The 17,173-nt window shown below is 51.3% G+C and overlaps 1 protein-coding gene across 3 annotated transcripts in view; it reads left to right on the top strand.

The window, feature by feature from the left end:
- The window catches only part of MCPH1 (microcephalin 1), a 271,742-nt gene that overhangs the window by 240,677 nt on the left and 13,892 nt on the right, over positions 1–17,173 (top strand). For all 3 annotated transcript variants that reach the window (XM_047090436.1, XM_047090437.1, XM_047090439.1), the window contains exon 13: positions 16,542–16,779. In XM_047090436.1, the coding sequence (XP_046946392.1) occupies positions 16,542–16,779 (238 nt within the window). The remainder of the gene's footprint in view (positions 1–16,541; positions 16,780–17,173) is intronic.

Raw genomic sequence — 17,173 nt, 5'->3', positions numbered from 1 at the left:
TGTCCTGAGGACACACACCTGCAACTCTGCCCAGTGGCCCTTTCCAAAATTTTGCTTAGAACCCCCCCCACCGTTAACTTACACCGTGGCATTGCTCCAGTACTTTTTATACGTTTGCAATTTTGGGTTGGTTTGGTTTGGTTTGGTTTTTGTCACCTACCAGACCATTCCTCAAAGGATCAAATAAAACGTTCTGTAAGACCGAGAAGTTTTCTCAACTTGGGTATTTTATCATGATTTTTGAAAATGAGAATTAAAAGCAGTTGAGGTCCAAGTGTGGCTGGAGGGCAGACGTAGTTCTCGCTAGAACGGGCGGACGCCCCACCAGCACAGACCCCTGAAGAGGGAAGGAACCTACCGTGCTCGAGCTTTGACCTTTTCCTCGCAGTTGTTGAAAACTATGAGGCATGAAATGCAGATTTATGACTTTTGAAAAAAAGTTATTTGTGGATTCCCAAGACAATTATGTTCCCATCCCTTACGTTGCCTTTAAAACTCAAGTGATGCTTTAAAAAAAATTTTTTAAATCTGAGTTTGGCGCACACAGAGACCTAACGTGGTCGTCCCAGGAGCGTTGGGTGCAAGTGAGGAGAAATGCCTTCTGCCCTCGCCTGAATTATCGTTTGTCACGGTGGACGGACAGCAGGGCTCATCTGCGTGTGAATTTTGGGGAAGCAAAGCCACGGCGATTCCCCTTCGGTGCGTGTTATTTCGCTTTTTTACATAAAATGAGAAGCTGAGGAAAATGAGGAGAGGGAACCGCTTCACAGTGGACAAGCCTTTCCTTTCATCCCTTTTGACAACAGCATGGATTTTATTTCTCCTGGGAGTTTCGATACTGAAGAAATGTCACCCGTGCTTTGCCAGGCAGCCTGCCAGACGCTTGCTTCACCCGCCCCCTCCTCTGCCCTTACCTTTTTTTTTTTTTTTTTTGGACAAATTCTTGGGAATCTGTCTTCAGCTTTACTTCCCAAACACTTTGAAACTGTAGTGTGAGAGCCAATGCTGTTTATATGTCAGTTCTGTGTCAACTAAGTTACAAAAAAATTAAAAAAAAAAAAAAACTTAAAACCAGGGTGCCTGAGCAGCTCAGTCGGTTAAGCGTCTGACTCTTGGTTTCAGCTCAGGTCGTGATCTCACGGTTGTTGGGTTCGAGCCCCGCATCATGCTCTGCACTGGCATCGCAGAGTCTGCTTGGGATTCTCTCTCTCTACCTTTCTCTGCCCCTCCCCCATGCGTGCCATCTCTGTCTCTTTTAAAATAAATAAACCAAAAAAAAAAAAAAAAAAATTAAAACCAGCGCTGAATACAGAAACCACGCTCCCGTGTCTGACAACATTCGTTTTTGCATGAGGCTTTTTTCTGCCAAGGACCATAAGAATTCTTGAAATCATTTGCACCATTTTTTACTGATCTTTAAAGTCTTCTTGCTTCAACATGTTCTAGGCTCCCTGTTGTCAGGCCGTTAAAAGTCGCATGCTTCCACTGGCCTTAAATGGATGCAGATGTGTGGGGTTGAGTTGCCTTTGGGTCTCATCCCATCTGTAGGAGCTGGATGGGGACGGAGGCCACTCTGTCCTGTTCCCAGAGCTCTGATTGGGGAAATCTCAGACATGGGGCCACAGCTGCCTACCATCTAGACCGTTCTCCTCAATTGGCTGATCATGTTGGGGATTGTCTAAGATTCTTGAAGGTATCTAGATCGAGATATTTCGTTGTGAGGCGTGTATTTGGTGACAGGACAGCAAGGTGAAAAATGTGGTCCACAGCAGATCTGGGGGGGCCATCTGCATCTCGCACCCAGAGACACTGAGATCTCACAGTCGTACCTAGCACGAGATCGTGTAGCTACAGGCTGCAGGAGCCAAGACTCCACATGCAGTCTTTACAAATTCAGAAGCTCCCAGTAGCAAAGAAATCGAGCTTGAATTTGACCTAGAGACATCTAATGAAGTTAGACCTCTCTGAAAGACAAAGGTGGTTCTAGAAGACTTCATTATCTTCAGGTACATACTGTCAAAGGAACTGATGGATGTAAAACTATTTGCACTTAGAAATTCAGAGGCTGCTACTCATTCCTGAGTTCTGCAGATCATAAATGTTAAGGCCATATTTTGCGCAGCAAAGAGCATAGGCTCTGTGTAAGACAAATGGGGTTGGAATGCTTGGCCCTCCACACCAATATGGTGCCTTGGCCAAATTACTCTGAACCTCAGTTTTATCAGCTGAAAGTCATGGATAATAATGGTCTCTGCCTCACAGGATTTTTGTGATAACTAAAATTGGATACTTCATGGAATGTACCTAGAATACTTTAGCAAATGTGCTGCATGAAATGTTCAGTAATGTTAACAATTATTTAATATCTTAGTTGTTATTTCTAATAGCCACTGCCTTCCTAATCATGATGAAAGGGACCACTAGCCATCAAGTTATACAAGCCAAAATCCTCAGAGTCCTACTCTCTGGGACTTTATTTGTGGGGGTGGGGTGGTGACTTTAGACATGGAGATTGGCCCCATGAAAGGAGAGAGTGTCTAGACAAAGGTAATAACATACCAGCAGCTATTTATTTAATAACTCCCTCAAAGCCAGGCATTATGCTTGGCATACATTTTTACTCTTCCAACATTTCTGCTAGGTAGATATCATGATTATTTCCACTTGCAGAAGCTGAGACTTGGGCCGCTTGGGGACTCGTCCCCGGCCACACATATCCAAAGCAACAGAGCTGGGATTTAGACCCCGGTTCTTCCTTGAGCCGAGGCCCGCTCTGGCTTCACCGTATCCCTTGGCCTCTAGCACAGGCACCGTGGAGACGTGACCCAAGGGTTGTTATACGACTTGGTTAGTGGGGCTTTAGGGTGGCCAGGTAGAGGGAGAAATCAAAGGTGTTCCTAAAGTTTCAAGACCAGGTGATTGGGAGAGTAAGAGAAACAGAAACTGGGAGTCAGGTGAAGAAGGAAGATGATGGATATTGCAGATGCACTAGGTTAGATATCCTTGGACTTGTCCAACAGAGGTTGGGATGTGTGGCATGGACCTGAGTTAGTAACTAAGCTGTCACCTGATGGCTAGTCCTGTAGATTCAGCTTCCAATTGACTATCTCCTCTCTCTCTTTCTCTCTCTCTCTCTCTCTCTCTCTCTCTCTCTCTCTCTCTCACACACACACACACACACACACACACACGCACACACATGCACATACACACACACACACAAACCAAGATAGTTGCTGCAACAGATATTGATACACATACACCACAGTCCCCCTTTATCTGTGGGGACACATTCCCAAATGCCCTGTGGATGTCTCAAACCACAGATAGAATGGAACCCCATGTACAGTGTGTTTTTTCCTATGCATATGTACCTATGATAACGTTTCATTTATGTATTAGGCACAGTACACGATTAACAACAGTAACGAATAAAAGCAATCACAGCAATATGCCGTAATAGAAGTTACCTGAATGTGGTCTTTCTTCTCTCTCAAAGCATCCTATCACTCACCCATCTTGTGATGCTGTGAGATGATAAAAGCCTAAGAGATGAGATGAAGTGAGGCGGGTGGTGTAGACGTAACATGGCGTTGGGCTACTCCTGACCTTCTGGCCATTCACAGAGAGGAGGGTGGTCTGCTGTGGGACTGCACTTGACCCCAGGCAACCGGAACTGTGGAAAGCAACCCTGTAGGTAGGGGGGTCCGGGGTGGGTTACTGTGCACATGCATAGGTACAGCCCCAGTTAGGCAGACAGTACCTGAGGTGTGTCCTCTAAAGATAATGGCCTACACCCATTCACTCACGCATTTATCGAGAGCCCCCAGCCCCTGGGCCATGTCCCTGGCGTAAATGGTACCAATGTGGGGAGGACACAGAAGCTGTGTGACCCCAGGGGAAGGACAGGTCTCCAGGGTGCATGGACTGCTCCCAGCTCTGGCTCCTTACCCTTCAGCTCTGTGACCTTCGGCAAGTTATTTCCTCTGGAAGACAGGGATAAGAATAGTAACTACCCTGCAGAATTTTTATGACTATGAAATAAGTCAGTACTTATCAAACTCTTAGAACCGTGGCTGGCCCCTAAGAAGTGCTAAATGTTTATTAAAAGGATGATAGAGATTCGATTTAGCAGGGGAATAACATGGGCTTCCCTGAAGAGATGACGCGGAACCAAAATCCAGATGATGAGTAGGAGTTAGCTGATGAGCGAGGGACTGACTCGCCATCCAGGCAGAGGCAGCAGCGTGTCTGAAGGCCCTGTGGCCACAATGGAGCAGCAAAGGACATTTGAGGCTGGAAGGAGACTGCTGAGTAGAGCAGAGAGGAAGGGGAGGGTCACGCCAGATTCAGCGGCAGATAACAGGAGGGGCTGGGTCGTGGAAGGTCTTGTAGACCATTTAAGTTTTGTTTTTTCCCTCCAAGCAATGGGAAACTATTAGAGGGTTTTAGGAGGATATGTGCTCTATGTGCTAAGCAAAAGAAGCCAGATACAAACGGGTACGTACCACATGTCTCCATTTCTCTAGTTCAGTAGTCGAACAGAGCTCTGTCACCCATGACCAACCACGCTCAGAATAGTGGCCCTCCGTGGCCGGGGGTGCCGTCCCTGCGGAAGGGGAGGGGAGACCCTCTGGAGTGCTGGAAACGTGCAGGGTCTCGGTGGTGTCTGGGGTTACCCAGGTGTACATATGGGCCATAAACTCAAGAGGAGTATACTAGATGCACTTCGCCGTATGAGGGCACAAGAGCGGACCCCCGGCGGATCCCGACCCAGTTTGTAAGCTACTTCCGTCACCCAGGACAGAAATAACTCCGACTTGGCTGGGGTGGTGATTGTACCCCTGCAGATAAGCGGATGGACCCAAAGACTTGGTGATAAGTTGGGTGGAGAGGATGCGGGGACCAGGGGGCTGGTTGCGTTTGCGGAGATTCTGCAAGTGGTATTATGTAATCGTCAGGAACACGGCTCGCTGGGTTGGACTCCGAGCCCCTCCTCCTCCCAGCTGTGTGACCTCATGGCAGCTGGCCTGGTCCGCCTCGCTCTCCTGTATCAAGTGCGAGCGGCCAGCGTCCCTTTCGTGTGCTTGCTTCAAGGATTAAATGAGCTCTTTCGTACCTTGCTTACCCGCCTGCTCACGGTGGGCTCTTGGCAACTGTTCGCTACTGCTTAGAGGGAGCTGGCTTGGGAATGAAGAGCATGAGTTGAGTCTTAGGTATGGCGGGTGCCCAGTGCCTGTTAATCGTGCTCATCTTCCAGAAAGGGAGGCCGGCAGGCGGTCGGTTATAGGGTCCCAGATGCTGGAGGGAAGACCAGCGCTAAGTGGGGCATGTTGGGGGTCCGCTGGCAGGAAGACTCGAGCTGCATGGGGAGGTAGAGGAGAGCGGGCAGGGAGGGACTCTCAGGACCTGGGGCCGGGGAGGACGATGGGTGCAGGCCGAGGGAGAAAGCCAGGGCGACACGCCCCAGGGCTGGGGGGACCAGACGTCTCAGAGGGCGGGGACGCTGTCGTCAGCGGTGCCCAAGCTGCTGAGAACTGAGGCCGGATGCGGGTGCTCCTGTGAGGTGCCGTTCCCCGTGCCTTAACCGCGTGGCTGTGTGCACTCCTGTCCTGTCCCCACGCCCCTGGGCAGTGTCACCAGTAGCCCCTGCTGCTCTGCAGCCCAGAGCGGCCCCCCCACGGGCAGAGCGGGATGTGCCTCGAGGCACCGTCCACGTTTTATCACAGTTGCTGTCCTCCCCGCCACCCCAGCCCCGTGCGTCGCTCTCGGTGAAGTGTGTGGGAAGGTGAGGTCGAAACTCGCAGCACAGGCCCTGGACTCCTCTTTTCCAGACCATTTGTTGCACCGTGTGGCCTCGGGCCCCTCACTTCTCCAGGCCTGGATCCGCTTATCGGGAAAGTGAAAAAGCTGGGCGCAGCTAATCCCTCTTAGTGCCAGAGTATTTCATCCTAAATGTACGGCTTCTAGACGTCGTGGCTGCAGCTGGGCTGCTCGCACTGAGCTGCGCGCCCCGACCTTTCCTGCCGTATGTTTGCTTACCCATAGGGCATTTAAGACGTATCAGTAGTAAGCCAGCCGGTGTGTGAGTGCGTAGAAGGGCTGCAGGGGACTGGAAAGGAAAGTTACTCTCGGTGCAAGGGCCGCTCTGGGCTCCGCCACGAGGCCCGGGAGGCCATCAGTCAGAGTCTGGGGAGTGCTGGCTACAGTCCTCTTAACCTCTCTGTGCCGGCCACTGACAGGAGCGTCGGTCTGGTCGGTCTGGTTACTAACCAGCTTGCCCCTCCCCGGCCTCACCCCTGTCCCCATAGCCAGCCCAGCGCTCTGGGGAACCACCGTTCCCGCCACCCTGGCCAGGGCCCCTCGGAAGCCCCCCCTTCCTGGTCCTCTGCGTGCTGCCCGCCAGCAGCTCTGATCTTCTCGCCTTCCCGGCCCTCCTTAGACTCGCCCCCCCTTCTCGGCTCTGTCCGCGAGCCTGCTCCTTGACACCCTGCCCACAACTTGCTGTTCCAGCACCACAGGAGTCCCTCCCAGTGCTACCTCTGCAGGGTCCATTCTAGCTTCACTAGAGGTCACCTCCGCCCGGTCCCCCAGCCGGCCTGTCCTCTGCCCTCTCTCGTCTGTGCATTTCCACCCCTTCCTCCTTCGGGGGTCGTACTGCTCTGTGGAACTTCCTCCCAGAGTGCCCACCCTCCCCGGTCTCTGCCCCTTTTGTTGGCCTTGTCACTGCTGCCCTGATTCCTCCCCTCCGCCCCCGGGGAGGGAAGTCAGCCTGGGTTCCCTAGCTGGAGTAGAAGCTGCCCTGAAATCAGACTCCCAAACACAGTGCTCCACAGCGCCAGGCACTGCTCTAGGTGCCAGGGATGTGTCATTGAACAAAACGAAGATTTCTGCCCGTAGATTCTAGCATGAGAAACGGAATGAATTGTACATTACGTCAGGAGCCGATAAAATGGTGGCAAGAGAAAAAGTAGGATAAAGGCGTTGGGATTTCGTGTAGGGCAGGTGGGGCAGGCCTCATGGAAATGGTGACGGCTGAGTAAAGACTTGCATGTGGCGAGAGGATTAGCCATGTGGACACTTGAAGGAGGAACATCCCAGGCAGAAGGGAAAGTCAGTGCAAAGGCCCTGAGGCACGAGTATTCTGGTGTGTTCAGGAACAGCAGACGGGCCTGGCGGGAACCGGAGTGAGCTAGGAGGAGTGTGCTAAGAGGCAAGTGGGAAGAAGCGTCATGCCGCCTCGTTCAGGGGCTTCCGCTCTTCTGCATGAAACCAGCACCAGGACTCTGAGCAGAGAAGAGACGTGATCTGACTTAGTTTTTTTACGTTCTCTCTGCTCAGAAGAGTCCGCAAGGGGCACGGATTCAGATGTAGGACGCCGGTTGAGAGGCGTTACCCCTGGAAAGAGGTGGGTGAGCTGGGCTTGGACTGGAGCACAGTGCATTTGGGGGGTGGCCCTCTCGGCATGTGTTTTGGGCCCCAGCGCCTGGGAGGAGGGAGCGGCCGGAAGCTGAGCTGGAGACGGCTGCAGGTGGAGGCCCAGGTGAGGGGAGAAGGCTGGGTCGGGTGTCAGAGGTCTGTCAGACATCCAGGTGGGAGGCCGAGAGAGCACCTGGCCTGGGATTCTGGAAGGAGGGCTGAGCTGGAGACAATGCGGGCGGGCGTCGTGGGCTCACGGGGGCTGTGTAAGGCCCGGACGCTGGCTGAGGTCACCCGCAGGAAGGGGCGCCGTGCCGAGTCACGTGTCCCTGGAGCATTACGAGGTCAGGAAGAAGGGCAAGAGGTCCACGGCAGTGGCAACCCGGGGCGGGAGGGAGTTAGGGAAGGCGCGTCCTGGCAGCCAAGCACAGAGGGTGATGGGGTAGAGGGAGGGGCCGTGTGCCCAGCATCCTGCTCGTCCTGCGAGAGGACTCGGCCCTGCGAGGTCTCGGTGGGAGGTGCGTGGACGACAGGGAGGAGGGGCAGGAGAGGCGGGCAGGGGCTGCCTTTTCACATTGTGCCGGGAAGGGACACAGGCAGCAGGGGTGTCTGGAAGGCGTGGGAAGCACGGGAGGTGTGGAGGAGGAACAACCACACATGTGCGCCATTGTGCGTGCAGCACGTGGCTCTCCTCCGCACGGAGGAGGAGACCACCGGTGAGGGGGGGGGCGCACGGCTTCAGAGGGACGGGCCGTCCGCAGTAACAGGTGCAGCTGCGCCTCGGGGAACTGGCACAGGGTCCCTTCCGGATGTGACCGTCCTCAGTGACAGGAGGCCGCAAGGAGGGTGACCCGCTGGAGCCCCGAGCAGGGCGAGAGCCGTCCGTCCAAGGCAGTGGGGTGGGCAGGGTGTAGAGTGCTGGGGAAGGGACTGCGTGAGGGGCCGCGCGTGGGAGCAGCCGGGGGTGGCCCCCTCCAGCCCCAGCCCTTCCTGCCGTTCGGTGCGTGGACCAGGGCGCCTAATGGGTGAAGGGGTTGGGGGGCCGTGGGCTGTAAGCTTTGGAGGGGAGAGGGCATCCCAGGGAGGAGACTTGGGTTCCAGGGGTGAAGAAAAGCCCCTCAGGAAGGAGGGGTCCAGGGACTTGAGAGGACGGGTGTTCCAAGGACCACTCAAGTGAGGGACAGTGAGCTGGGACAGCCACCAGGCAGCGAGAGGAAAGGCAATAGCAGGGAGGTTGATGGGCCAGGCTACCTGAGCAGGAAAGACTCGAAGCTGGGGGCCAGTTAGGGACGGAGAAGCTGGTTTGGAAACCCCAGAGAGGGTCAAGGACAGGTTGTCACTGCAAATCGAGGGGTTTGTGCAGAATTTCAGGAGTCACTAGGTCGTCTCGTTTGAAGACCTCGTCTTCTTAACAGTTGTGACATTTGCCCAAATCCCATCACAATTAAACAACACAACACTTTTTAATTTCAGGACCATAGACATTGTTTTCTGTCTCCAGTGCCAATGACGACCAGTTCATTTTACCTCTCATGTGTTCAAGCCATTCAAGATGGTCAGGTGTGGGCATTGACATTTTTAGAAGGTGAAACGTCTCTTTGTATTTTGCGTTTCCAGTTGCCTTAGGGCCTACCTCTTCTGAAATGGTTGGCGCTAGGATCTGTTTTTCCGAGACGGCTCCTGGGGACTTCACCCCCAGGTGACTTACCGGGAGCTGCCTCATGTTCCTGGGGCTCCTCTGTCCCTCCCTCCCTCCCTCCCAGCGCCCCACAGAGGGAGACCGACGGGCGTCCTGACCCAGCCCCTTCTGCGCCCGTGTCTCGTCTGCCTGCCTTCCTGAGGAAAGCCCTCGGGGTGTGGCAGGCCTGCTTTGTGGGTCCATCCGATGTCGTGAGGGCAGGGCCAGCAAACCCACGTGACCGTAGGTCCAAGGCCCGAATGCTCCCTCAGCTTTATGGACGATGGAAGTTATTCTCATCTCCTCCGACACCTGTTTGTGTCTCCCAGTTGGTGTTGAACCGGGAGAAGAGAGAGGTACCATTTATTGAAAGCCTCAAAACCCCAGTGGCGAAGCTTTCCTACAAGCACCGTGCGTGGCTCTCTTACTGACTCTGGCGCTAGCCTGCCCCCGTTATAATAGGAAGCGTCCAACACAACAGGATTCCTGTTGAATTTGCCTTCTTGCTCCGTCCTGAATACGCTTGCCCTTCCACTCGTCTTGTCCTGCCCTGCTTCATTTCTTGTTGGAATTACTGCAGCTCTTTCCTTTGAGTCTCCCTTTTTCTGCTTTCCACATCTCCTTACTGTCTGCAGCGTGGTCTAACACGTGGATTTCGTGGCTCCCCATTAACTAGATAGTCTACTACTGTATAATCGTGACTAGTCTGGCCTCTGCTTATTCAGCCTCCTCACATTGGAACAGATTTAAATGCTTTTAGAAAGTTTTTGGAGGCACCTGGGTGGCTCAGTCGGTTCAGCATCCCAGCTTTGGCTCAGGTCATGATCTCACGGTTCATGAGCCCATGTTGGGCTCTGTGCTGACAGCTCAGAGCCTGGAGCCTACTTTGGATTCTATGTGTATGTGTGTCTCTCAAAAATAAACATTAAAAAAAATTTTTTTTAAGTTTTTCTTATTGTGGTCACCTGCCAACCCCCTCGTCCCTCACATGTTATCCTCAGTGATCCTGAACTGTTTGTTCAAGCATGCATGATCTTTTGGACACTGTTGACCTGAAGCAACCCCACCATGTGTTTTTCTGCAAGCAAACATCTTTGTACTCATTCTCCAAGCCAGAAGCTACCACTGTGAGGTCTAGTCAGGCTCTCGCTCCAAGACATGGCATGCTGTGTTGTAGTTGTTAATACTGTACTTTCTAGAAAGTCCTGGAGAAGCAAACACTGTGTCCTTGCGTTTTCATGTCTATAGAACTTAGCCTGAGCCTCAGATGAAGCGACAGACGGAGATGTGGGTTCAGCACCTCCACCCCAGGCTGCTTGGTGATGGGCAGTGGTAAGAGGATTTTGTGTCTCAAAGTGCAGGAAAGCTTTGCCAGGGTCTCTGATGTTGGATGTTGTCTCTCAAGCCTCGGTTTCCTTGTCTGTAGAGTGTGAGCCATGGTCACTGTGATCTCCCAGACCCTCCCCACTGCTGACGTTCTCTGCCTTTGAGCTGTATCGCCCATCACCTACGAGTTCCACAGTTGACACTGGCTCATTGTTTGGTTCTGCCCTCTCTGGTGTTGGTACCGAAGTATGAGGACAAACAGACACAGGGCCTCGGTGCCCTTCCTAGTCTGGCTGCCATGGCTGACAGAACACTTTGATGGGCTCAGCCTCCCACAGGGGACCGTGAGAAGGGATGGGGGCACCTGGGTGGTGCAGTTGGTTAAGCGTCTGACTCTGGGTTTTGGCTCGGGTCCCGATATCGTGGTTTGTGAGATCCAGCCCCATGTCGGGCTCTGTGCTGACAGTGTGGAGCCTGCTTGGGATTCTCTCTCCTCTCTCTCTCTCACAATAAATTGTCCTTGAAAGACAAATGGGATATAGGCAAATGTAGGGCTGGAAAAGTTTATTTTTTATATTTCTATTTTCTCTTTGACATGTTGTCGTAGCATACAGTTCTGTGCTTGCCCACCTATAGATTTGGATATCCGCCCTAAGCACGGGGCATTGAAACACATTACGGAATTATACAGCCTACACAGCCAACTAAAACTACAACCCACCATGCATCATGAGACCCCTCCTATATATTATTGTTGCTAAAATGTAAGAAAGTGCAAGAGGTATGGCGTTATTTCATTTGTTGCACACCGTGTGGGACTAGGGATTTTATCCCTCTTTTACCTGTGAGGAACAGAGACCGTGAAGCCATGCAAAAGGCCAGGCCTTTGGGGCCTATTCCAGCCTGATGCCACCACGTCCTGGGCATCATCGGGCGAACCGAAAACAAACCAACCTCCCTGAGCTTCTGGTTCTTCCAACGTAGAAGCAGAGAATTTTGCTGTGAGAATTTCCTAATGATGGGCTTGTGCCTCTTCTGTGCGTGGCTTGTGGGTACCTATGGAAACTGTCAGTGATTCAGAATAATCATCCAGGTGAGCTCTACCTGCAGGGAGAAGCAGATTTACTAATTGAAATCTAACACCCATGCCCGGAGTCAGTGAGCCGTCAACACCCTCCCAGCCGTGCGGTAGATCACTGGGGGTCATGGAAGCTGGAAGCACCGGGGCACAGGCATTGCTCAGCTCTGTCAACAGTAGGGTCTGCCTTGCAAATAGAGTGCAAGGTTCCGAGCCGAAATCTCTTAAATCCGTACAGCTCTTTTTGGTGACGACACAAATGCAAAGGCAACCTTTTACAAAGCACAGTTCATACCTTTTTTGTTTCACTGACTGAAGACCCTTCCCTTGTAGTCCCTAATCCTTCACAACCCAGAGTTCAAATGAAGAGCTTGTGGCAGAAAAAGTTTTCTGTCTTCGGTCAGCCCTCTCCTTGTCTTTTTACCCACACACGCACGCAACGTAAATGTTAATTTATGTAATGATTTTATGACTCCGTGGGGAAAGTGGGAGCTCTTCTGAAATCCACCCCGAATTCAAATGCACCCTGACTACTGACCCGTCCTGTTTTATCGTGGAGGCTAATTAAGCCTAGAGGAGTCCGCTAATCCCCTTTCCTTCCATGATTTTTCAACAGATACCCTGGGCTTTGCAGGGAGAATTGAGTGCTTCATTGGAAAACTGCACTTTTTTGGACTGTGGTCACTTTTCCGGCTGTCCGATCGTGGCCCACACCGCCCCTAGCCTTTCCCAGCTCTGTGAGGCGCAATGACCGGCTGGTGGTGCAAATGAATCTTGTCTGTGGGCAGGAGCTAAATCCTGTCTGGCGGAGGGAACGCCTCACCCCCGTGGAAGAGCCAGTATTTTGCATCAGTTGCCGGTCCTTCCCCATATACCCAATCTATGGATGTGTCAGTTCTCCTTGGAACCATTACAGCATCGGAGTTAGATAAAATGAACCAGTAAGAGAGTTACGATTCTCCAAAAAAAATTAACAGCTTTTAGCAGGAAACTCCTAGGTCAATGTAGACAGACCTGGTTCTCTCTGAGGGTTTCTCTGAGTGAAGAACAGAAACGGCTCACCACAGTCAGCCCTGCAGTGAGCTCCCCTTTGGCACCCACACCACCCCGACCCGTTTCTACAGTTGACAGCATCTGTCGCACGCATTTGTTGAAAAGTGTGAAATGGAACGAGAATTTAGAACAAATTGCCAAGAAGGGCTATTGCAAAGGGGCTTGAGAAGGTAAGGATAATGCACAGCACATTAACTTTGAAATTTGTGCGTTTGAGGCTTTTCTCCTCAACCGTGAACTAAGAGAAAGCCTTTCGGGGTAAGGTGGCGCGGTCGGAGGGCGTCCTCGGGCACCTACGGCATGCTCCGCTGTCCTCTTCGCTTTCTGTGCTGCTAGTAACCTTTTAATTCTCAGCTGGTTTTCAAGAATGTACGCGTGGGGGGGCGCCTGAGTGGCGCAGTCGGTTAAGCGTCCGACTTCAGCCAGGTCACCATCTCGCGGTCCGTGAGTTCGAGCCCCGCGTCGGGCTCTGGGCTGATGGCTCAGAGCCTGGAGCCTGTTTCCGATTCTGTGTCTCCCTCTCTCTCTGCCCCTCCCCCGTTCATGCTCTGTCTCTCTCTGTCCCAAAAATAAATAAACGTTGAAAAAAAATTTAAAAAAAAAAAAAAAAAAAAAAAAAGAATGTACCCGTGGGGACAAAACTGTGCTTTGGGCCAGAGAGTCAAGTTGACTAGCCCTGGTCAGAATTCGTAAGGCAACAGCACATACAGCAGTAAACCAGTTTTACCGTCGTGCCTTCAGAGACAGAGCGTGGTCTCCAGGATAAGGCTGCCCAGGAACTTGTGTCTACAGACTCGCAGGGACAATAGCCAGGGCAGTCTGTCCTCGGGGACTGTTGGGGAAGGATCACATTCTGGAGACCTTCCGCTTCGAGAATGAGTGTAGCTGAAAGCTCCGTAACAAGGAGAATCCCGTGTCCTATCATATTTATAATATAAATAAAACTTGCCAATCACCGTTTCTATGGCAATGAACTCCTGTCCATGCGTGTCCTTATATACATCGAGGAGTGTATTCCTAGGATAAATTCCCAAATTAATTTTTAATTTTAAGTAACCTAAATCTTGATTAAGCTTTCCCAGAAATTATTTTACTTAGGATTAGAAAGTCAGCATGCACGTAGCCTCAATTATTTTGAGGAAAGAATAAGATCTTTGTAATTCTTTGCCTCCTTTAATTTCAAGCTGAATAAATAAATAAGAGGAAGTATTTTCATATGTTGACTTTTGTATTACGTGCTTTACACTGAGGTCAGGGACTATGTCTTAATCCTCTCTGCTCCCCCAGCATCTTGCACGTGCCTGGTAGGGAGTAAGCACTCAATAAACGTGGGAGGGGAATGAAGAACCAAAGCAATCAGGTACTCAAGTCACATTCTAACCATGTGAAAGGTTTACACATGTCCTTTCCTATTGGGTTCAGTATGGGTTTGATTTACTGCTTATCCATATACCGAGATACAGACTTGATCTTGCTTTGTTGTTGTTGTTAAGAAAAATCATCTCCTGGGGCACCTGGGTGGCTCAGTTGGTTAGGCATCCGACTTCTGCTCGGGTCACATTCTCACCGTTCGTGGTTCGAGCCCTGCATCGGGCTCTGTGCTGACAGCTCGGAGCTTGGAGCCTTCTTCGGATTCTGTGTCTCCCTCTCTCTCACTCTCTCTCTCTCTCTCTCTCAAAAATAAACATTTAAAAACGAAGAAAAAAGAAAAATCATCTCCTGAATGTTTTTGTGCGTGAACATTGTACAGAGGTTAGAAAAACACATAGCAAACACTTAACAGGGGTTACCTCTGGTAGGTGGCAGGGGCCTGAGGACCAGCATCTGGATGCATTGTGCTTCTGGAAACACAAATTAACAAAAGAGGAGTGTGAGGAAGTGAAAAAAGTTTTCCCCTGACACAGAAAGAGGGAGGGGGGGGCAGGGAAAAAGGATAATTCCGGGTTTGGTCAATCCAGTGACTTAGAAACATGATCCAAGATCCAGGCCTTCCCACTCAGTTATTTTCAGCATGTTTTATGGCCTCAGGTGGCTTCAATAATTCCAGATGTCCTATTATCACTATGACAGAGTCCAGCCAATAAGAGAGGTATTTTTGCTTATGCATTGGTTTATATCCGTGAAGAAAGACTGCCCTCAGCAGACTTCTTCTCAGATCCCATTGGCCATGATCAAGTCTAGTCCATGCTAGACCCAATCCTTTGAAAGGGAGATGAGATCACCATGATTTGCCTGGACCAATCCTGAGTCCTACCTTGGTCTGGGAGGGGCCCCTGTCTTGAACACATGGCCCTGCACAGATTAGCACCCCCCAAAGAGATCATGCCCTACCACTGAGGAGGACGGGAGAAGGATGAATTTGATTAACAGACAGCAGTGTGGAGAATTTGTTCTACTTTGTACCCTTCTTTATCATTTCAATTACCAACTACTTTTATAATTAGTTTTTTTAATGCATGATTATGTCAAACCTTAGTAAGATTATTTCTTGATCTGCAGTTACAATGCAACACGGTCCAGTGACTCACCAAGTTCGGGGATTGTGGCTTGTTTCTTGCAGCTTGACTCACCATTTAGCCAAAGCTTGACGAGCTTCCGCCTAAATGTCTTCGTCTGCAAAATTAAATGAAACCCTTTCTACCCCCTATCTCACAGGGAATCTGGAAATTACTAAAAGCATTAAACAAAGTCATCACACGTTGTGTGGTGATGAGTAAAGAGAATTGATTCCACGGCCATATTTAAGTGTACTGGGCTGATTGTGTTACTGTTGGGGCAACGTTTTTCATCAAGAAATTTCTTTTCTTAGTATGAAAACCTAGTGGAAGAAGGTCAGTGATGGAGACCGAGGAAGGGGTCCTCTGCTGCCCTCCCACCTCCAGAGCCGGCCCCTCTCTGTGCTCAGGGGCCAGCCTCCAGCCATTGACTGGCAGGCATTTCCCTCCACACTGCCCCACGCAGGTTATGTCTCCCTGAGATGCTCCCCTCTATCCCTGTTCCCACATATCTCCACTCCAAATCCTTAATTTCGCTGAGCCCATGTATCTGAAATGTTCAGTTCTGTCCTCAGGGAAATCGGCTGATTAAAATAGTCAAAATGTGGATGACAGTTCACCCTCAACATCTCCCACAGGGTAGCTACACTTAAAAAGAAGTCTTTATTAATCTGTAGTTAGTGAAATGTCTGTTTAGAGTAAGCAGGCCTTCCACTGTCCCTTGGGTCAGCCAGCCGACCACAACTTTATCAGGACCAAAAGGAGAACAATTTAACATCGTTGTTTCTGAAAATGTTTCCCACTGTCTCCGATACTGCTCATCACCATTTCCACAATGACTCAGTGAAATAAGCCTCTAGATGCTTCCCACCCCACCCCCCGCAGCTTCATGTGTTGGGGATTAGCTCTGTCTGGGACCTCCACTCCGTGTTGCCTCCTTCCCCCTTTGCCGGCACTGCAGGGCCGGGTGCAGGGCACCCCGGAGGTTCTGGTGAGAGTCACGTGCTGCGGGAGCCCCGAGGCACCTTGCACTGGCCGGTGCTGGCCCAGGGCAGCCGGGCTTGCCTTCTAGAGGCTCCTGCTTTCCCTTCCACACCCTCCCAAAGAACGTGAATAGCATTTACAGGATGCAGGTGCTGTTCTCCGCACTCAACAGTTGATTCCTTTTCAAGCTTTTGGTTTACGATTTGTAGTAATTCAAAACCTAAAAATTTTTTGGGGGGTGGGGGGGGGAGGAGGGCTATAAATTTGTTTACAGTTTTGCTTGCAAGCTGCTTCAGCAAATGTCAATTTTATCTGCTCGTTATCTGTCACTATCATTAAATGTCATTACCTCCCCTGGATCCTCGGAATTCAGAATTCAGCTGAGAATGCGCACCTTTACATTCAGTCTTTTCTTCTTCCGAAAAAGGAAGGGAACTTTGCATCTGAGCTGCCCTACACGATGACATGACTCAGTGCCTTGGTAATCTTCCCTGTCTCTGCCCAACAGCTCTGCCGCCTGGAGCGCCACTTATCTGCGGGACAGTACCAGGGAACCCTGTTTGCCGACCAGCCTGTGATGTTCATCGCCCCGGCCAGCAACCCCCCCAGAACCAAGCTATGGGAACTGGTCGTCCTCTGTGGGGGTCAGATCACGAGAATTCCACGCCAGGCCGGCATCTTCATCGGACCCTCCCAAGGAAGGAGGAGGGCGACCGTCAAGTATCTGTCAGAAACATGGATCTTAGGTAGGGATCGGCTCACGGGCATGGCGGGGCGGGTGCTTCTGAGCGCAGTAGCTGTTGGGGTCTGTGGTCCCAGGCACACAAATGGGCTTTTCTGGGGGAAGCCCGATGCCCACGCCCCCCTTCCGTGTAGCCGCGGGGCTTTTGGATGGACGTCTCAGCATCCAAGCATCTGCCTTTCACAGAATCCGCTAATGACTGTCGGTCTCAAGCCAATCCAGACACTCTCCTTTTTACTGTCGGCCAAAGTAGACTTCACCAGGACAGAGAGTCACCTGACTCACCTCACTAGCAAGTGTGAAAAAGGCCCAGCCTGCCCACAGCTACCCCACACCTTAAGGCCTGTCCACCCTCAGCTCAGATGGCCGCTCCCCGGGCCCTGGTCTTGCTCTGCTCC

The sequence above is a fragment of the Lynx rufus genome, unplaced genomic scaffold, assembly GCF_022079265.1.
Source record: "Lynx rufus isolate CCGP_SWC_20201006 ecotype Redwood Valley unplaced genomic scaffold, mLynRuf1.p SCAF_3, whole genome shotgun sequence".
In the NCBI taxonomy this organism is placed as follows: Eukaryota; Metazoa; Chordata; class Mammalia; order Carnivora; family Felidae; genus Lynx; species Lynx rufus.
Note: the sequence above shows the minus strand (reverse complement) of the source record. Positions and strands in the feature narration are given on the sequence as shown.